The 22,882-nt window shown below is 37.3% G+C and overlaps 2 protein-coding genes across 10 annotated transcripts in view; one reads left to right on the forward strand and one right to left on the reverse strand.

The window, feature by feature from the left end:
* Positions 1 to 721: 721 nt before the first annotated feature.
* LOC139976223 (uncharacterized) lies at positions 722 to 14,665 on the forward strand. Its single transcript, XM_071984795.1, has 6 exons — positions 722 to 904; positions 3,211 to 3,546; positions 11,398 to 11,492; positions 11,948 to 12,110; positions 12,812 to 12,990; positions 13,577 to 14,665. The coding sequence occupies exons 2-6, from the start codon at positions 3,222 to 3,224 to the stop codon at positions 13,739 to 13,741; spliced, it is 927 nt and encodes a 308-aa protein (XP_071840896.1). The 5' UTR covers positions 722 to 904; positions 3,211 to 3,221; the 3' UTR covers positions 13,742 to 14,665.
* Positions 14,666 to 14,680: 15 nt separating this feature from the next.
* LOC139976217 (kinesin-like protein KIF1A) overlaps positions 14,681 to 22,882 on the reverse strand; it is a 97,819-nt gene continuing 89,617 nt past the window's right edge. For 5 of the 9 annotated variants that reach the window (XM_071984775.1, XM_071984774.1, XM_071984777.1 and 2 more), the window contains 3 exons: positions 22,462 to 22,699; positions 21,091 to 21,209; positions 14,681 to 20,480 (listed from right to left, as the gene is read on the reverse strand). In XM_071984775.1, coding sequence (XP_071840876.1) covers positions 20,441 to 20,480; positions 21,091 to 21,209; positions 22,462 to 22,699 — 397 coding nt within the window. In that variant the 3' untranslated portion in view covers positions 14,681 to 20,440. The remainder of the gene's footprint in view (positions 20,481 to 21,090; positions 21,210 to 22,461; positions 22,700 to 22,882) is intronic. The other 4 variants (XM_071984779.1, XM_071984781.1, XM_071984780.1 and 1 more) reach the window with 1 other exon arrangement.

Below are 22,882 nucleotides of genomic sequence, written 5' to 3' on the forward strand. Positions count from 1 at the left end.
TAGTCAAGGCACTATAAAAGTCACAGTATTTAAAGATCTGCTTTATTGGCTCCAATTATAGCACGCTATAGCTAGGAAAGTGTTGTCATTACGTAATCGACCTGCCACGGTCGTATATCGACCTCAAGTTCCACAATTAGCCTGCACACCATTAGGCTCTTTGTGTAAACACTGTGTGGAAATATGTTCATGTATACACTGTAGTTAATCATACAGCGTTGACCCAAAGACCCCCATAATAAAAATTAAAAAAAACATGTGGCAGGCGTTGCAGACTAATTGGTAAAAAAAGAGGTCATGTTACGACCAAGGCAGGTCGTTTACGTAATCTCAAGAAACTTTACCATGACAGCGAGCTATAGTTGGGGCCTATAGAGCAGCCCATTAGGTGGTAAAACACCTCCTAATTCTTTCATGATGCATTTTCTACATGCTATCAGTTATAATTCGGGAAAAAAGGAGTTTTGCAGTTTTTCACCAGACTGTACATAAGACTGTAAATAAAACTGTTCGTTCTTTGTAGTCTGATACTTGTATCTCCAATGAAATGGTCTGATTAGACCATAGAAATTTATACTACATCAATTTCTATGGATTACACAACACACACACATATATTTACATGCCCTGAAATAGTCCCATGATAGTTAAATTTCTATAAATAGTCCTTAGCAAAATGGGGGCGCAATTCCAAGCAGGAAGTATCTTACAAAATTATAACATTGCAGTAGAAATTCTTAATATTACGTATTCGGGCGGCCATTTTGCTGTTATCACGTTCCTGACAAACCGTCAGGAGTCAGTCTATCTACTAAGCCTAGATTGGTTTCATTCTCCGGTGAATGTATGCTTATCAACGTAGTTGGAAGTTACTGCTTTTTTATTGAATTTGCGACCCAATAACGTAAGTAATGTATATATTCTTATCTCAAACCAAATGTTACCCTAGCCTAACGTATGGTACAAGTGGGTAATTAGGGTGTTATACATTTAGGCCTAGGCTATGCGAATTGCGATGTAAGCTAGGCCTAGCAGCAATGATAGACAAGAGTAGTTGTAGTGTTAATTTAATCAAATTGTAACGACTTTTTCAATCTACAAATCTTTAACGAAATGGGCCAAGATTTTCACAGTGAAACTAAGAAACATTGGATCAAGTCCTCGTACCGGGTGTTTTCATCGATTGTATTTAGCCTAGGCTAGGCCTAGTGTTCAAACGATTATGCTTTTTTAACAGAAAATAGCGGTTACCGATTATTTTTGTCATAATCGGGCCGATTCCGATTATACCAAAAAGAGAAAATATCCCGTTTATACGAAATCAACAATAAAGTATGTGATAGAAACAATTATTGTTGTGATTTTCCTCTGTTTCCGTTTGCTTTCATTGTAATAGAAGGCTCTTAGGCCTAGGTATCCTTTTGTATGGTTTCAGTTGTTTTCCGCATACGTTACTTTCCGCTGAAAAAAATCTTCTGCGGAAAGCACCTATTTTTCACTTACCTGTATAGTAAAGGCTTCATAATTGACGCACCCCCGTAATTGACGCACCTTCAATTATTACTAGCAACGATACAGCAGGCCACCTAAACTTTTTGCAGTCAAGCAGAATGACATATTTCATGAGTTTGAATCCATTTCAGCTATTTGCTGACCAAATTGTGGTATTTTTTAAGCTTTTAACACCCTCCCACCAGTTTTGCACATTTTTTGGTCATTTGGAAATCTTACTCCCTAAAAATAACCAACATTACCTCAATATGATAACACTGCTCTCTGGAACCTGACCAGTCTGAGCTTAGAGGCTCAGAGCATAGCAAACAGCATCTAAAGTCAATGGATGTATACTAAGGCCTACACTACAGTTAGCTTTACAACGAATGTGTCAATTTAGGGGTATGAAAGAACTTGACACGGCAGACATTTTGTGGTCAAATTCTGCTCAATTGTACGGTGCATAAGAACAGAACCTTAAATATTTTGAGATCATAACATTTCCGAGGAACTACACATATGAAAAAAACATACAGTCGAGTGATTTGGATTTTTCCTTGATAGATATCGTTAATCAAATCCTTAAGTGCGTCAATTATGAGCCCACCATGCTACACTATATTTTTTCCGCAATTTTGAGATACCAAATTCAGGCAGGATGATTAAAATAACATGAGAAAGTATCAAAGAACGTCGATCAAGGATGGTTAGACTGAGTTCATGTCAGAAAAGTTAAGCTGCTTATAATTTAGAGGAAGCTTGGGGTGTTTGTAATTACGAATTATTAAAGAAGTATGAGACGGTCGGCGGATAATAGGGCAAAGGGACCCCCGCGTTATGAAGGATTGAGTATATAATTATAGTATTAAAAATTCGGCCCGCGTAATGATTGTTTAAAAAAAAGGGTGTAAAAGGCAGTATCTTTGATTTTCGCTGGAAATAAAATGGCTGTATAAGTAAGGCATGTCGAAAACTACAACCCAAAAGCGTGGCGCTGTTTAATTAAAATTAAACTTGTGCTTACAGCCTAATCTAGTGCTTACAGCTTAAGCTACAAGTACAACCTTAGCTATCCTAAATCTAGTCTCGAAGCTACATTTTATCCTGTTACAGTCAAGTCCTATCTTATCCATCTTCCTAAATCCTTCCATGTGCCTAATCATTTCAGTAAGTCATTCTGTTCCTCCCAAAAAAAACGGTACTTTCCGCTGAAAAAAACGTTGTTTTCCGCTGACAAATTTGTTTGCGGAAAACACCGTTTCGTTTCAGCGGAAAGTAACGTGTGCGGAAAATAACGGTACCCTTTTGTATGTAGGCCTACCAAATTACCTCTGGAGTTTCCCTTCGTGAGAGCTTTTGAAAACAACTCAAAACAACACATTTTCCATGCAGGATTTTTTGTTGCCTTTCTGAAAGCCAGTGGGATATTCTATAAATGTTCCAAGTTAAAGCAGATTTTCAGGCCTCATAACCTTCTAGTCGATTTCAGATGTGAATTCCACTGTGATGTTACTGTTCAGATTATTGAAATAACATTGGAACAAGGCAACTACATATAGGCCTATAAATAGCCATTGCACAATGTTTACAGTAGTCACTGTCTGTTATAGAGATCAATTGATCTATGTTTGAATGGATTATACAAGTTCAGTTTTAAGTTTGGAGGCATGATATACTGCATTTTGAGTGGTTAGTTTTTTTCTTATTCCCTTTCAGGGTTTTTTGTCATGGCTGCCTCTGCTGTTTCTCACACGCCATCACCACGTTTCAATTCGGACTCAAGCTCGTACACTCATGCATGTTCCTCCAAAGATGGTGCTCATACATATTGCCAGATGAAAATAGGTGATTTGACAGAACCCTTCAAGTTCTGCAGTCAACACTCGTCAGTTTCCTACCTCAAAGCTATAGCAAAAGAAAAAACTTCACTAGAAGAAAGCTTTGAACTTTGCTCGGAAGAAGATGACACCATAGTTGATGATGATGATTATTTAAAAAGCTTGCCAGAAGACACGACTCTTATCGCCTTAAGTGATGAAATGACTGTCCTAGGTTAGTTTTGTTCTAATTATTATTATTATAAATTTGATATAGTGTACCAATAACCAAGAGTTGTAGCAAATAAATGTATCTGGTTTTAAAGCAAAGAATGACATTAAAGCTTTCATTTTTTATTAGCACTGCTGAGATGCAATCATGTGAACAAAACTTAATAGGTTTTCGATTACCGAAAGTTGCTTTTTTAAGTGACTAATTCCAATTAATCTGCACACAATATGAAGTTGAGCTTAATGAGCTAACTTGCATAATTTTAACAAGGGAAAGCACCTCAGGGCATCTGTGGAAACTTAGTCGTCGAACGAAGAATAAACTTCCATGGCCCTTTTTGGTTCCTTGCTTTTTGCAAAGCAAGGAACCTATGCTTTCAACTTGGCGTGTGTGTGTGTGTATAGTGCACGATATCTCAATAAGGAAATGATGTATCATGATCAAACTTGGTGGGTGGATAGCCCATAGTAAGAGGAAGATCCCTATTGTTTCTTTTTGGTGCCCGCAAAGGTCAGTTAGATACCAAAAACCAATATATTAAAAACAGCAATAACTCCCATTGACAGGGTCCAATATGGTTGATATTTTGGGAGTAGTTGTGAATGGGGTAAGGGACCGTTTCCAAACATAACGGTAATGTGATGGAAGGTCAACAAAGGTCAATTAATGATAAAAAAAACTAGTATTTTTGCGATAACTTGAGAACGAAATGTCCGTTAGGTTTGGGAGTTGCTTCAATGTAATCCAATTGTTGACCCGCATCTGGGTGACCCTTGACCTCAATCTGACCTCTGGTGACCTTTACGTGTTTTGGGGATTTTTACAGTTTTGATGCTATTATCAGATGTCAAAGGTACCTTCTGATCATAAATGTCAATAGGTTGACCCCGTGTGACCTTTTTGTGCGAAGTTTTATGGGGTCAAAGTTTTTCGGTCGGAGTAAGGATGGCTGTACAGACTTGTCTTTTTGTTTTTTGGGAACCAGGAGATAGAACTACATCTGAAACCAAGGTGAAAAGGTCAAAGGTCACTTTAGAAAAAATGTGCTTATTTTGGGAGGAAACTAGCAAAAAAGAAAATGTTTAGTTTTGATGCTAGATTTGGATATCAAAGGTACCTTCCGATCAAAAATGTAAATGGGTTGACACCCGTGTGACCTTCGTGTGCGAAGTTATGCAAGGTCAAAGTTAATTTTCAGACATTTAATGCAATAACTCCCAGTTCCAAGGTTTGACACAGTTGATATTTTTGGACAAGTTGCAAATGGTATGGGGGAATACTTTCAAACTTAACGGTCATGTGATCCGAGGTCAATTAATGTTAGAAAACTAGTATTTTGGGGGGAGAAAATGGGCAAAGAAAAAAATGTTTGAATTTTTATAGTTTGATGCTATAATCAAGTCTCACCGATGAAACATGTCAATAAGTTGACCCAAGGTGACCTTTGTGTGTGAAGTTATGTATACAAGTTCAAAGTTAATTTTTAGACATTTAATGCAATTAAATCCCAATGCTAAGGTGTGACACTGACACGGTTGATATTTTGGGACAAGTTGTGAATGGGGTGGTGGAACATTTTCAAACTTAACTGTCCTGTCATCTGAGGTCACCAGTGTTATCATATCTGTTGACCCGCTTGTAGGTGACTTTATATTTCGTACATTTTCGATGCCATATTTAGATCTCAAAAGTGCCTTTTGATCAAATACCTGATCACAATTTGTGATCACAAAAGTGTTGGCTATAGTGTTGGTTACTTTATGGGTACATGTAGGACCACAATTACTTGGACTATTTGAGCCCAATCTTGCTTGATATTATTATGTGTATTGTCATATACCCCTACGCAAGGAACCACAGTGCCCTTGGGCCCTTGTTTTACAAAGATATTTACAGTAGTTACTATTAACATTTATCATGAGAAAACATAAAAATGTTTGTCCTCATGTCTGAAATTCTGGAAAAAATTGATGTCTGCAACTTATAAGCAATTTATAGGTCTGTAAAATTTTGTTTTGTTTTTGTTTTGGCCAACAACATACTGGTAAGACTGATAATCGGATTCTGTGTACACAGGTTGCAATATAGTTTTTTTTTTATTCCTTGCTGGATGCACAAGGAATCTATGCAATGGTGATAGTAAGTGTAATTGAGCTTAATGTATGTGACACTTGCTGTGTAAATCATTGCAAAAAGTTAATGGTGGATTCACTTCATACTTGGTATGTGGATCCATCTTATTTCAACAGAGGTCAGAGTCTGAAAAGTTTGTTAAACATGATAAAAAAAACGGAATGAAGTTCATACCAGATAGGTAAATTGCATTTGTGCAAGAACCTTGTTGATCACTTGAAGTTGGATATGCAGGCCGCAAATTTCTGAACTGAACTGTGTGGAATTTAGCGAGAGATATGCACACTGTAGGTACAGGGATTTTTGAAGAGTTGGTTGTTGGAATCGCTGCAAGGTCAAAGCATGGAGCTAGTACTACGGAGTTGGCGAGTAGGGAAGTACCAGGGCGGACGAAGAGGAGGGGGTGGGGGAAAATTGGTTGAAACGGCAGGATGGGCGAAAGAAGGGGTGGGCTGGGCCGCCCTTGTCAAACAGCTAAGCTAAGGCACTGAGCAATCTGCCCTATCTATTGTGTATCCCATTCACTAAGTACAGGCAGTAACACAATCACATCTTTACGATTAAACTAGTAAAAGTAGTTCATACAATAAACGCAATTGTTGTTCGATCGGGCGCAAGCTTTTTGGTTCCTTGCTTTAGCAAAAGGAACCTATGCAGTCAGGTTGGCGTGTGTGTGTGTGTCTGTGTGTGCATCTGTGACACTTTCTTGGGTACGCTCTATCTCAATAAGGGAAAGTTGGATTGAGGCCAAACTTGGACTATAGATCCGCCATATGGAGAAGGTGTGCCCTATTGTTTTTGGTGCCCACAAAGGTCAGTTATGGTCCAAAAACCGAACATATTAAAACTGCAATAACTCCCAGTGCCAATGTGCGACAAGGTTGATATTTTGGGAAAAGTTGTGAACTGGTTAGGGGAACATTTTCAAACTTAACGGTCATGTGATCCGAGGTCACCAAAGGTCAATTAATGATAAAAAACTAGTATTTTTGCGATAACTTGAGAACCAAATGTCCGTTAGGGTTGGGAGTTGCTTCAATGTTATCCAATTGTCGACCCGCATCTGGGTGACCCTTGACCTCAATTTGACCTCTGGTGACCTTTACGTGTTTTTGTGGATTTTTACAGTTTTGATGCTATTTTCAGATGTCAAAGGTACCTTCTGATCATAAATGTCAATGGGTTGACCCTGTGTGACCTTTATGTGCGAAGTTATATGGGGTCAAAGTTTTTCGGTCGGAGTTAGGATGGTTGTACAGACTTGTCGTTTTGTTTTTTGGAATCAGGAGATTAAACTTCATCTGAAACCAAGGTCAAAAGGTCAAAGGTCACATTAGAAAAAATGTGCTTATTTTGGGAGGAAACGAGCAAAAAAGGAAATGTTTGGTTTTGATGCTAGATTTGGATATCAAAGGTACCTTCCGATCAAAAATGTCAATTGGTTGACACCCGTGTGACCTTCGTGTGCGAAGTTATACGAGGTCAAAGTTAATTTTCAGACATATAATGCAACAACTCCCAGTTCCAAGGGTGTGACATGGTTGATATTTTTGGACAAGTTGCAAATGGTATAGGTAAATATTTTCAAACTTAACGGTCATGTGATCCGAGGTCACCAAAGGTCAATTAATGTTAAAAAACTAGTATTTTGGGGGCAGAAAATGGGCAAAGAAAAAATGTTTGAATTTGTATAGTTTGATGCTCTAATTTAGGTCTCATCAATCAAAAATGTCAATAAGTTGACCCAAGGTGACCTTTGTATGTTAAGTTATATGAGGTCAAAGTTAATTTTCAGACATAAAGTGTAATAACTCCCAGTGCCAAGGTGTTACACGGTTGATATTGTGAGACAAGTTGCAAATGGTATAGGGAAATATTTTCAAACTTAAGGGTCATGTGATCCGAGGTCACTAAAGGTCAATTAATGATAAAAACTAGTATTTTTGCGATAACTTGAGAACAAATTGTCCGTTAGGGTTGGGAGTTGCTTCAATGTAACCCAATTGTCGACCCGCATCTGGGTGACCCTTGACCTCAATTTGACCTCTGGTGACCTTTTCTTGTTTTGTGGATTTTTACAGTTTCGATGCTATTTTCAGATGTTAAAGGTACCTTCTGATCATAAATGTCAATAAGTTGACCCCCATGTGACCTTCGTGTGCGAAGTTATAATAGGTCAAAGTTAATTTTCAGACATTTAATGCAATAACTCCCAGTTCCAAGTTGTGACAAGGTTGATATTTTTGGACAAGTTGCAAATGGTATAGGGGAATATTTTCAAACTTAACAGTCATTTGATACAAGGTCACCAAAGGTCAATTAATGATAAAAAACTAGTATTTTTGCGATAACTTGAGAACAAATTGTCTGTTAGGGTTGGGAGTTGCTTCAATGTTATCCAATTGTCGACCCGCATCTTGGTGACCCTTGACCTCAATTTGACCTCTGGTGACCTTTTCGTGTTTTGTGGATTTTTACAGTTTCGATGCTATTTTCAGATGTTAAAGGTACCTTTTGATCATAAATGTCAATGGGTTGACCCCCATGTGACCTTTATGTGCGAAGTTATAATAGGTCAAAGTTAATTTTCAGACATTTAATGCAATAACTCCCAGTGCCAAGGTGTGACAAGGTTAATTTTTTTGGACAAGTTGCAAATGGTATAGGGGAATATTTTCAAACTTAACGGTCATGTGGTTCAACGTCACCAAAGGTCAGCTAATGTTAAAAAAGTAGTATTTTGGGGGGAGAAAATGGGCAAAGAAAATATGTTTGAATTTTTACAGTCATGCTCTATTTAGGTCTCACCGATCAAAAATGTCAATTGGTTGACCTCCGAGTGACCTTTGTGTGTGAAGTTATGTATACAAGTTCAAAGTTATTTTTTTGAAATTTAATGCAATTAAATCTCAATGCCAAGGTGTGACATGGTTGATATTTTGGGACAAGTTGTGAACGGAGTGGTGGAACATTTTGAAACTTAAAGGTCATGTCATCTGAGGTCACCAATGTTATCATATCTGTTGACACGCTTGTAGGTCTCTTATATTTCTTACATTTTCGACGCCATATTTAGATCTCAAAAGTGCCTTTTGATGCAAAATCCGATCACATTTTGTGATCACAAAAGTGTTGGTTACTTTATGGGAACATGTAGGACCACAATTACTTGGACTATTTGAGTCCAATCTTGCTTGATAATATTAGGTGTATTGTCATATACCCCAAGCAAGGAACCACAGTGCCCTTGGGCTCTTGTTTTAACGTGACGATAACTTTTTGGGGGGCTTGCGTCCCTGAGACACAAACATTATTCCAAGGATAAGTGGCACACGGCGGAGTGTTTGGTGTGTAAATAAATTTCCCCACGAAAAAAAAGAACGGGAAAATAACCGAACACGTACATCACATGCTCTAGGATCACTTTGCCAAAAAAAATTCCCGTTTTCTAAATAAAGTTCCAAAGTAAAAACTCATCTAGGGACAAACGACAAGCCAAAGAGTACAATAATGCCTCGGGAAGACAGATTGAAGCGGTTAAAAACCGCTGAACTGTAGGAGACCGTCAGGAAGTGTGAGCTGAAAAGATGTTGCCAAGATTTTGAAGAGCAATGTAGTCAAGTCATCGCGATCACAAGAAACCCGTTGGATAGACCACAGACGAAAAGCACTGAACTGTCTGGCCACGAATTATCAGTGTGTGGTGACACAATTCGAAGAGCAGGCCACTGGGCAGCGGAGAGATGTACCAGCTGCTGATGCCGCCAAGATAATAAGTTACTTGAAGCTTCTGAAATCCTGCAAGTTTGTTTTACCCATGGCATTATACCAGGATTTGGTTGACAACATGGCTGAGGTATCTCTCGAGTTTCAGCGTGACGTCCTGCCTCTTTCTTCAGTGAGAACCAGTGTTGTGCTTGCAGAAGCAAGCTTAAGGAGGAAGAGGATAACTCCAGGCCCTCACCTGAGACCAGTACTTGCTGCTGTCAACGAAGCCAATGGAAAAGGCACCTTCCTCTTCAATGGTGTTGAACTTCAAGCCAGGTCGACAGAGCCATTCAAACGGCAGACAACAGACATCATCAACACCATTGTATCTTGCATCGGGACCAGATTTTCTAGCTTCAAGGATGATCCAGTGATCATGGCTACTGAAATCCTGGATCCTTCCAATTATCCATCTGATCCTGAAGCATTGTTGGATTATGGTTTGGATGAGGTCCAAACCATATCTGACCACTTCAAGCTACTGCTTCCTAAGAAGGGATGTGATGTCACCAAAATTGAAAAGGAGTGGATGAAGGCAAAGCAAGACATCAAAAAACATCATCAGAAGGAGCAGTTTCTCCCCCCCTGGAGGAAGATGCTGCTAGAAAAATCTGGTAAATACCCGAACCTTATTCACCTCATACGAATCATCCTGGTTTTACCAGTTGCCACATCACAGGTTGTGCGTCAGTTCTTTTACATCAAGCGCTCTCTGGGTGACTGGCGTCTCAGCCTGAAAGCTTCCACAATAGAAGATCTCCATATATTTACACAGGGCCCTGAACCAGAGCTCTTCAACCCTGCACCAGCTGTTGCGAGATGGTGGAACAGTGGAATCCACACCAAGCGTCCAAACGTAAAGAAATACAAACCTAGGAACCCTGCACAAATCAAGACTCAGACTCATCTGCCTGTTCATCTTCTCCAGTCGATGACTTGTCTTCTGACGTTGATCATGCTGATGGAATGATTGACATCATTGCTGATCTGTTGCCTGTTCAGGTGGACAGTATTGATTCTTCATCAGCATCCGAGCCCGAATAGATAGATACTTGACCATGTGCTTTAAACCAGAACTGGTTACAAATATCAACCCTTTTTGATGATGCATACTTCCAATGAGTGATGGCAGTTCGGTTTCTTAATTTTTGTGTACATGTACTGCATTTCTTAGGACCTGATTTGCTGTTTTTTGAATAATTTTTCAGCATCAATAAACAAGTTAAAAAGAACTTACTGTTGTTAGTTACATTTTCAGCATTAACCACATAAGCCTAACCACCCCTATAAACAACCCATCAAACTCAAAAAAGGCATTTTTGGGTGAATATTATTCTGTTCAATTAGTGTTGGCATGGATTGAGGACTACTCCAGTAATCTGATAAAGGTTTACAGTTTACATGAGATACCCCCATAATCAGAGTCTGTCCATAAATTTATGAGTTGAGTTACCATAACGATGTTTGATTTTGCTAAGGGTGAGGAAGGACTCGAATAAGAGTCAGGGTTAAATCTATTGACAAAAAGGAAAGCAAAGTGAGAGATACCACCTTCTACTGTAGTGTCTGCCTCATTAAAACAGCTGCCAGGACCTGAACAGAAATTGTTTCATGATGGTAATTCTTTATGGCCTTGTTGCCCTTCGTTAAGATGCAAGTTGGCCTTGGTGCCTTACCTCATGGCCTTGGTGCCCTTTACAATTTTGCCCCATTCAAGGCCAAAGTGGTCTTGCCCTAAAAATTGTGAAATTTAAGGCCTGATATTATAGTCAACAATTTAAAATCTTGTTTTCAATTTTACTGTTAATGTTAATACCTTAATGTTAATATGCGAAATGTGGCAAGTAACTGCTTATAAAGCAAACTGGCTTTCTGGTTCCTTAGTCACTTTTTCGCAAAGCATATTTGCAAGGATCATTGGATAAATTATTTCCCTGAAATTTGATTTTCCAGATATGGATGAAGACAGAAAGCCTTATGACGCTGCAGTGCGGAAGCTGAAAGGAAACCTGGGTTCTGTGTTTGTTTTGTCACAAGATGAGTTGCTGGTAATTATGGTTCACTCCACAGAGGCTTTACTATGACCTGCCTGCATTTTCAACTGCTTCAATTACTGTAGAGTTTTATTGTCTTACTTCTCTATAGTTGGAATTTAACAAACATATATAAATAACACGCCTTTTTTTATGTCCAAAAAAAAAAAAAAAAAAATCATGAATATTATCATGGTGATACAGTTTCAGATTGTGCTCCCAATTTGTTCTGACTGGTCCTGACAAATATTGCACACTGTCGTGATGCTGCTGCTATAATTATGTTTATCCAAATGAATTTGGAAATGTTTGAATTTTGAAATTTGAAAATTTTGAAAAAAAATTGAACATTTGAAATTTTGAAAATGAATTTTTATCCAAATGAATCTCAATCCCATATCTTCCTATCGATCGGTCTTGAAGCTCCCAACTCCATTTTCAAGTTTCTATTCTCTGTTTTTATTCGTCAGGCTTTACACGAGGCAGAAGAAGAAAGACTTGGGTCATATTTGAACATGACACCTGAGGCAGCAGATGACTTCAGGTGGCTCTGCTTTGACATCGCCAGTCAGAGAGACGAAGAAAAAGACAAATTAGACTATCTGGAACTCGGTAGAAAGGCTATTGAATATGGTAAGATGTGGCGGGTTTATAGATTCTCTGAGCTTGTCAGTTAAATAGCAGTGTATTTAATTCTGAAGTTCAAATTTTACAGTTTTGCAGATGTGAGTTGATGTGGAAGTGGTTGTTCTTGGCTGTTTTGTTGGTATAAATTTAAAAAAAATGCTACATGAAGAATTTGTTAACTTTTGGATGTAAGAGATCATGTATCCCTAGTCTAGGTTCCCCAGTGCTTAATTCTTGGACGAATTTGACTGACTTGCTCTACTACATTAAGCCAGATATGTGGAAGTTTGCTTGCTGGTAACATAGATTCTGAATTGGGTTGCAGTATGGCATCAGTGCTCCTCTTAAAGCTGGTGGTCACAGTTGTCAGACAACCTGTGCTATCTGGATTAGAACTGGGATCATGTCTGTACAATGTCCTCTTCCCTGCCAACCTTTTTTCCAAAGAACACTCACTATTTCATCATATTGTTTGTTTATTTGGTGATAAAGTGAACAGGGGGTGGGGTATTGTGGGGGGGATTTAAAGTGTATTGTGATAGAGGGTGTCTTATTTTGTTTTTTGGAGCTAGTATTTGTCTACATGACCAGTGGACCAAAGTATTACCTTTAGAGGCAATTCTTCAGTCCCCGTGCTGGTCTGAACTACTTTTTTGAACTACTTTTTTGCATGTTGATAGACGCTGCAATACTTTTTTCTTCTGTAGAACAAGAAAAGGGAAAAGCAGGATCACAGGATAGAGTCAACTGCAGTGATGTTGAAAAATGGTCAATCAAGGAGGACCCCATCAAGGAGGACCCCAGCAAGGACCTCATCAAGAAGTTGACGCCAAAGCTGGAGGTCGACCTAGCAGCTTTGATGACTTTGACAGAGGAAGAGTACCAGGTAGACTTTTGAAGCACTTGCATTTTTGAGCTAAGATATCTCTCTCTCTCTCTATATATATATATATATATATATATATATAATTAAAATTGAAAACCGGTAAGAAAGTCGTAATTCCGCTGTAGGCGTTTGTCACCTGCATCGAACAATACTAGTTCTGTTTTGGTGACATATTTTGCCTTACTCTAGAGGTCAAACATGATGCTAACCAACTCAAAATCATTTGTGATTCCTAAAGCTGGATCTCGATAGAGATACTTTGAACAGACTAAATGTTAATGAAATGGAGGTAAACGACAAAGGCAAATGAATATATATATTTGAAAATCGTAATGAGTTGGAAAATCAAGAATATATATATATATATATATATATTTATATATATATGAATATATATACGCACACATACATATATAACTAGTAGAGTTGTTTTAAGACTAAAGTATTGTATATATCATAAATGTGTAACATGTAAGGTTTAATAAAAGAGGACTCTTTATGGATACGTTTGACCTCTTGGGTGTGGGGGGGGGTGCTCATAGGCAAATCATTATTTATGGAATTTGACATCTCTATCCTTTGGCAGGAATTACTGAAAGATAACTTTGCCTTGCTGAAAGAGCTCAACATTCCAAAGCAAATCGTTGAAGATGCGGCCAGATTCTGCAAGGAGCAACAAGCTAGTTTGAAAAAAAAGAGAGAGCTGGTGAAATTCTATGAAGAGGATCGAAGGCTCCTGGAAGTTTCTTGATTTGTGAATTCTTTGATTTATAAGAAAAATCATGCCAAAGATTGCCAAAATAATAAAACCTCTCATTTAAGAGAAAAGAACTTTGAGGAGACAGTAAGAAGAGGAGAAAAACTGTTATTGGTCTATCTAGCATATTTAGGGGCAGTACCGATCGTTTCGTTGTTTGTCGGTGACCCAAGGTAGGAGTCAATCTTCCATCAGCAGTGTTGTGCAACGACTCAAGGGAGGTGGTGAAGTATATCACCATAGAAACAGTACCGTGGACTAAAGCCAACAACTCGACTCACGAAAATCACAGGCAACTACTCAACTCAAAATGAATTGACTGGTTACAACTCTGTATGTACATAACAGTTTGGAGTTATCAGAGGTGAACCAGGTATTTCCTTAGTTTGATGTCTCCTTGCCTCGTTGTAGCAGTTTCAGCTGTTTTTTCATTCAAGGCTTTCTAGCCTTTTAGTCTTATGTGAGAAAGTGAGATGATTATAAATTGGATTTTCAAAACATGTGTCCATCAGTGCAGTCCATCAGCTATACATGTCTTGAAGACAGCATAGGAACGTTAATGAACACGCCGAGTTACCACGCACCGCAACACCAGAGGATGGACGGTGCTTCATTGCAACATGACACCACAGAGTCGCTGTGTAGAAATGTTATGTAAATAATTTGATTTTCTTTCTTTCTTTCTTTTGTTTGTTTCTTTTTCAGTAGATCAATGAGTACAATCGTAAGCATTTCAGTTACAGCAAGCATTCACACTCTCCAGGGTAATAATATGACCAGGAAAACTTTGGATGATATGACAAGCCCTGTGAAATAAATTTCTTGTTTGGAATGACGATCATTCATCTTTTGCACCCATGATCGTTCGTATGTAATGCCCAAAATGCACCAGAACTGTTTTAAAGCTAAAATATAAACGATAGTTTTTCCCCCCCCTTCCTGGACAATCATGGAAGGTCATTTATGAGGTTATGTGTGAAGTCGTAGAATGTGTATATTTTTATATGTGTATATATGTATAAATGTAAATTATGTATAAAGATCACTGCAAAAAGAAAAGACAAGTGATAGGAAAATGGATTTTTGTTTCTTTGTCATTTCATTTAATCTAATTATTTCCATTGAATCATGAAGCATTATCTATGTACAAGCAAGCTAAATTCACAATACAATTAATAAGATTGATAAGCAGTATGATTGACCTTTGACCTCACATGAGTATTTTTGCATGCTATAAAGAAATTGCATTCTTGATAATGAATGTTAAACGTTAACATGGATCTACTATATGAATGCACATCACCTTTTACTACATGACACTTGACCTTACTGTGGGGTTAATAAGAACATAGGAAAAGGAGGGAAAAATGGAGACAACAAATTTACTTTAACTTAATATGTGTCATAACATTAACAATTTAAAAAGCTTTTATATTCTTTATTTCATCATTTATATTTAAAGATGGCTTTAAGTCAACTAAACAAAAATATCTCTAACTGAAGATACTTTTGAACTTGTGATCAGAATGGTATGTGTAATAAATGGCAGTTAAAACTCCATAAAACTTTGGTTGACCTCTTCTTTTGTTTTATGACTTTCGACGACTTTTTAAGTCGTTCCATCAGATATTTAATCAAGTTTGCGTCAACAGGTGCCAGCGAAAGTAATTCATAGAGTTCACAGCACATTATTTCAGTTTTTGTATACTCTCCTGTTAGATGCGCTATAATAAGAAATGAAATTTTGTCTTCTTTTTCTCTGAAACTCTGACAAAATCTCCATTTTGCTTTGTTTCTTCAACGTAGATTGCTTTATAGATCCTGCGGTATATATTTTACATAATTAATTACTTTGAAAAACATTTAAATTGCATTTTAATGAAGAGACTTCTTCTCTGCAGCCAATAAGACATTGCAATCAATTTCTAACCTACCAGTCACATTCAATTAGATAAGTTTGCAGCTTAATGAGACATAATACACACATTGATCAATATACATGTAATGTTGAGCCACGATAACATACTCATTAGAGATGCCTAAGTACTGAATGAGAATTCAAAACTTTTCTTTTTAAATACTGAAATATAATGCACAGAAATAAATGGCATAAAAGTTTCAAAATGCCTGTATTGTCTGGTACTTTTTAAACTTTTTCATTATTTCATGTTATGAATCTATTTTTAAAATTTGCATGTAGAAATTGAATTAGTTTATATGGTCTAAGCTGCCCTTGATAATACATTCATAACTTTATCCCATTAAAACTACACTTTGGGGACTTAGCAAGGTGCTGTTTGTGTTTTATATTTAATAGGGCGACTTTGTGCAGCTTTTGAACAGAAAATGTACAATTTTCCTATTAGATGACATGTTTGGCTTATACAATGCATGCTTAAAACTTGATTCTCCTCTAATTCCCCTTCCCACTGCCCCTCCCCTCCCCACTACCCCCCTCCCCACTACCCCCCTCCCCCACAGCTCCTCTTCCCCTCCACACAGAGTTACAAATGTAACAAGCAATTGCTACCCTTTATAACATGAACCATTCTATACATTTCAAAACCGCTTCTTTAATACAGTTTGTTACTTAAGTTTAAAGAAAAAAATACATTTCCCACTTATTAACTTAATTTACAGTTATGTTTCCTATCAATGGTTGGATAGATTTGTTCTTGTAATTACCTGTGGCAAAACTATTATCCCAATGTCTTCAAGCAAGTTAGGCTAGGTCAATTTTGGATTTGCAAGGATTAACACGTCTGGCGAAGAGCTCATCAGTCTAGACGAAGAGCTAATCAAACTAAGAAAATGTGTTCCAAATGGTTTGTCAATGGTGGGAGATATTACCATGGAAACAAACCAATTTTATCATGATTCTAACCTTATGATATTCCTGTTTTATTTGTGTATGGGCAGCTCCTTGCTTGAACACCCAAGACTGGATGAAGCAAGTTACCGTAGCAGGTGAAAGTGTTACAGTCAATAACAAAACGTGTGCCTTGGTTAAATACCAAACACTTGTATCACTTTAACCATATAAGAAAAACTTGATTGAATATCCAATTAATTAAAACTGGCAAGAACTTGTGCTTTGATATTATGAACCCCTCCATCCCCCTATAAAGTAAATAATAAAGGTTCAAAATAGTAAAACCTGTCATCATATTGAACAATTGATGGACTGTACTGGACATTTGCATAGCACATCCTGCAATACCAAAACTGTCCTTAGCTACACCGGTAAGAGCAGTCTGTACTACTAAATCTGATGCTAGCAAATGCATAGTTTGTTTGGAAGATAAACGCAAAATAAAAACAAGGAAAGGGGAAAAAAAAAACAGTTGAGATTAATTATCACGCAAATGGTTCGGGTGGTGTTCTACTTAACAAAAAAAAAAATACTTATATGTCAATGGAATAAGTGAGTATAAAATGGTTTTCAGAGCAACATAATTTTTTAACAATTTTAAATTTACACTCAAGTACTGATTGCTAGCTGCATGATACAGCTTTATTTTAACCAATTTTCAGTATGTCCAACAAATTATATAACTCCTATCAGATTGCTAACTTAAAATGACTGACAGAAAAAACCAATTGAAAGCAACAAGGGTAACTAGATTGCAGCAAGCAAAAAAAATAAAAAAGCTTATTTCTTTTAACCTAAATATGTAAAATAAGAAATGCGTAAAGTTAAAACAAAATATGAGGTTTGTACTGCCTTTGAAAATGGGTTTGCCCACAGAATTGATCTCAGTTGATGAATATGTGTAATACAACATGGCAGAAATGTGACCCCCCTCCCCACCCCACTCCCACTCTTTGACAACATTACATCATGACATGTTATAACTACCTCAGATGTCAAGTTATGATCATAATTATGTTTTTTTAATAGTTTGCATGAGAAGTTGAAAACAGGTTAGGCCTCCTGATCACAAATATGCTAATTCTGCAATGAATATTCATGCTGCTATATATATATATCTATATATATATATATATATATATATATACTTTTTTTTAATACTGCATAACTTACATCAACAATACCACTTGCAACATATTTTATTTACAAACTTATCTACATTATCCTTGCACAGAACTCTATCATTGACATTTTTGCACAAACCAATTTTCTTTGAAAATTTTGAACTTTTCAATTTGCTTTTAGTATTAATTAAATATAGCTACTACACAGTTTTAAGGACTTGCACCAAATATACATTTTTCAAACAGACAAAAGACGTGGGATACGCAGCACTACTCCTTAAGTAGGGTAAACAAAATATATAGATATTTATATATGTATTTATATTGTTTTCATAGGAAAAATAAAACTTCAAGTAATGGACTGCTATTGCACAAGGAATACATCACTAAAAACAAACATTGCTAAATATTAAATAAATTGCACAGCTTTTTCTATTTTTTTTCTTTCCAATCCACAATTAGCACAAATTTAATTTGAACTTGTTTGCATAAAAAGCAGGTAAGTAATGCTATCCTTCATAAAAACAAAAGAAGGAGAAGCTTTTAGCAAGAAAAATGTTTTTTTTTCTCACCCCTTTCCTTTCCAAACTGAGCAATTCTGACTGACAGCTTCAGTGTTTAAGATTACTTTCTCTGTAACCATGGTTGTCATGGTAGCATCAGAAGAATAAATTTCTACATTCTTCATTCATAACTTTTAGATTTCATTTGCGGTTGATCAGGCACCTTAAACATTTTTCTAAACTGCCTCCATACATGGGAATGACTACAGAATTATTCCACAGAGTTTAATATTGATTTATATTTCCAAAAGAATTTGACATCATAATCGAGAAGATCCACAAAGACACAAACTCAGCATGCCTTGTAACTGTGTGGCAGTCGTTTCTGATAGTTTCTGATAAAATACTACTTGGAACAAATAAACATATTAGAACACATGTTCATTCCAACCATTTGCCCCCCAAAAAACCACTCCCTTTCTATTTTTATTCTCTGTATGAAATAAAAACCTGAAAATTATTTATAAATTTGTGTAATTTAGTTCCTTCTCTTTTTTCTTTCTTCTTCTTGAAACTTCACTAGATGCAGTTATTTATCTTCAAATTTCTGATTTTTTTTTTTACATACAAGTTATCGTCTGACTTCCAACAAACTGTTTCCTTACTCTGACAATCTTCCACAGAGCATGATAAAGATACTGGATAAATCGTTCTGTTAATAGACGATCATGATACGACTTTTAGACTACTGTAACAACGAATACATTTGGCGACACTTTGACGGTGGATAAGCCTTAAAATCTGTACAGCGAGGTAATCGTAGGAGGCGGCTTGAAATAACTACTTATGCACAACTCTCTTTTCAAATACATACAACCTTCGTAAAAGCCTTTCAGAAAAGCAAAAGCACCGAATTGTTTGTTTTCACACATAAACCATTATTCGATAGTGATCCACATAAGAATAAAATCTTGGTCCGTTTGTCAAAGAAGATAATTCTCAAATTCGTAATTTCCAAACTACACTCCACTGAAAGGTCCTAGCAAATAATGTACATACATGCAAATTGTTTAAAAGTGAGGCGTGCATTCGCTTCTAGTCTGGTGGATGGTATATGTGTCAGAATGCCATGCCCTCTATACATGAATACTGGTGATTATAAGCACTTTCACCACCCTATCCCCATATCCATATACCCCCCCAACCCCACCACCCCCCCAAGGACACCACGCTTAATCCTTATGAGATCTTCACTGGTCCTTAAGCAATTACAAAAGTGTGCAAACTTGACTGCACACTCTTCAACATATTCAAAAGTGAATGGTTTTATCTTTGAACCAGGCATTATGAAATACCTTCCCTTCTTTCAAGTGGCCCGAGACATCCTGAAATGACTTCTACATCTCTGATGACTCCTGATCCACTGTTATCTGAGTATATATCACCCGATATTTCTAACAATTCCACAATTTCGTTTTTCTGTTCCCGAGTCGACACGTCATGGGAAACAGTACACTGCACACGTTACGCATAGTTCGTTCACAGGCATTTCAAAGTTTGAAACCACGGCGTACAAAAATTGCACCAAGCATGAGTTGCATAGAATCATGAAGGAAATGGGAACCCACCCGCAGCACAGGGGGTTGGGGGGGGGCCCTTCCCTAAAAACTTATGCCTCTTTTCACTTTGACATTTGTTGCTTTTGTTGCATTCACAATAGTGGGTGAAGCTATTAATAAAACAGTTTTTATTTATTTTTTTTATTTTAGAGTATTGACACATTTTCAGCCGGTCAGATAGTTGCATAAGGAGTAATTAACATCTGAGAGCATATCACATACATATATCCATGCTATACCTAATTAACACCTGGTGACCTACAGGTCAAAGGATATCCCAGCAATACACACCCTGTTGGGAGAGTGAGTAAATTTAACCCCCAATGTTCATCTCTTGACTGGTTTTAATAAGACTTATAAGATATTTTTAACTTTCCAAACAAATTACAAGAATTTTTTTTCAAATATCGATACTGACAATCATAACAGGTTTTAACGGCTTCTGGACCCCGACCTAATGTACACTATCAATGTGACCACTTTCATTGCAAAAATAGAGAGCTGTTTGTATATACAGAATATCAACCATTGCTATGGATTCTCTGTGCTTGATTCAAGATGGCGGCTGTCGAAGTCTACACGGCCATGTCGTTGGTCCTTCTTGCAAGTTTAGATCTGTGGGTAAAAGTAAAGTAAGGATTGAAATTACAATATTAAAGGAAAACTGACTAGTTTTTATGTTGAAAAGCAAATCCAACAGATAAGGCGAATATATTGGGAATGGTAGTCGGTTGGAGAGGGGTAGGAAAGGTGAGGGGAGGGAGTGGGAGAGGGGAAAGACGGGGTGTCCAAGTGACTTTTTAGAGTGTACTGTGCTGCGTGTGAAAGGCACTTTCACAGAGCTGTATATCGTAGCCTTCCTAATCTTTCCTCGGAAAATTGATCTCAACATGTGACTTAAACGACAGACATTGTAGACAACAGCAAAACAGAAAAAAAGAACAAACAAAATGATCTAATTTCAACGATAGAAAATGAAAGAAACAGAACTTCCATTTATACTTGGAGAACATACTTTTCAGGCAATCCTACAGGCAAATGATAATAAACCACTTATGTTGAAAAAACAAAAATATATATATAAAATTAAGAATTTCCTAATATGTAAAATTAGTGTGTAAAAGTAAGTTGGCCTGACGTTTCAATCCTAGCAGGATCTTCTTCAAAGGCTAAATGACAAGTCAAAATTTGTATAAAAATAAAAATAATTCTACCGCTCTCTTACCTAATAGAACCGGCTAAGAGAGGATTGAATGCATACAGCCAGTCAAAGAGATCCTTATCTGCCAGAGTCTGAAGTAGAAATCCTCGGTACTTGGTACTGACTGTGAACGTGTTGGGAGTCTGTAGACCGAAAGAATAGTTACAAGTGATACTTAAACAGCAACGTCTGCAAGAGACTGTTTCTTGACTCGCTGGTCTCATGACGACAATTGCTGCTTCAAAGCAGCCATAAAAAATGGAAGAAGATAAAGAAGAAGAAACCGCAACGATTTATTTGTTCAGTTATTGACGCCGATATACTATTGAAAACCGATAAACTGAATCAACAGAACTCCTATATAAGTTAGAAAGACCAGTAATGTAAAACTAGGTCGAAGTTTAAGACACAATTGACAGATACAGGCTTTCTTCGGGGAAAAAGAAAAAGGCCCCGGGAGATACTGATCTGTAGACTCTAAAATTACCACCGACCCAGCGATGCGTATTAAGAAAATATTGGCAATAATTAAAGATTTCCTGTATGTGAAACATGCTTGATTTTTTTTTTCGGAGCAAAATTATGAAGTTAAATAAATGAATGAAGCTAACTTAAAGTGCAGGGAAATTTTCAGGAGAGGTGGCACCTGGGAGGTACCTTGGTCCACCCCTGGATACCACCGTTTTTGCTGCCACCTATGGATATGTTTCACTTCCGTGAAACGTTTCACGGTCCGATCTGACCTTACCCAATGTATAGGGGAAGAGTCTCATATTAAGACTATAAAAATGTCAGGCTCATTTGTGAAAAGTCTTAAAGACAATCTAAAATTTCAATAATGTTGAGGGAAATAAAATGAATTATTGTCCTTACATATAAAATATGAAGTCTTTTTTAACTAGTTTCATATTTGGAGGCAGCATTTAATAAGTGGTAAAATAAAGCTTTCTAAAAATATACAACAATGGTCGGATAACGCATTACATCAACTATCAGCATTCATCCCGCCAGCACCCTTTTCACTATTAAACTTAAAAAAGATTTAAGAAGCATGCAGATGCCTTTCAGAATTCTCTCCAGTGTCATAACCAGGATATGCATTGAGGGAGATGGTTGGGAGAGGGGTGCAAGAAGGGTTTGGGAAGTTTTCAATTTTCATTTTCCAAAGACAACTTGAAGGTTAACCCATTTCACATTTCGGACTACACATTTACTATGTAAATATGTAAAAATTGTCTTTCTATTTTGTTTGTGGCAGGGAGTAGGGGAGGGAAAAGGGTTGTGGGGAGGGGGAAGGCTTGATTCTGGGTACAGGGGAGAGGGTCTCTCTCCTTCTCACTACTACTCCAGGTTATGTCACTGATTCTGCTGATTAAATTTGTTTTCAGTATTCACCTGTTGAGGAGGTGAGGCGGCCATTACTCTTTCAGAATCACTTACCCTCAACATAGCCTGCTGGTCCTCGCTGTACTCAATCCTGGCCAATGCCAAATTGATTAATCCCCTCTCTACGGGATCTTTATCGGTTGAGTAGATAAAGACATATGGCCGCCTCACCACTACGTATCTGGTCACCCATCCGGCGGTCTCTTCTTCCAGGAAGTTCAAGAAACCCCTCCGAGACACCACCGGGCTGAAGGGAGGAAAGAGGAATTCAGACACAGCCCTAAGTAACTTTATCGAGTCCGATTTCGATGGTACGCTCCAAATTTTTGTGTTTTCCTTTGAGAATTTTGGAATTATTCACTGATAAATAGGAGATAAACATCCAGGGACACAAGCGTATTTTTCCTGTGAAGTGCACAGAACTTCAAAG

This window comes from Apostichopus japonicus, chromosome 11, assembly GCF_037975245.1.
Source record: "Apostichopus japonicus isolate 1M-3 chromosome 11, ASM3797524v1, whole genome shotgun sequence".
NCBI lineage: Eukaryota > Metazoa > Echinodermata > Holothuroidea > Aspidochirotida > Stichopodidae > Apostichopus > Apostichopus japonicus.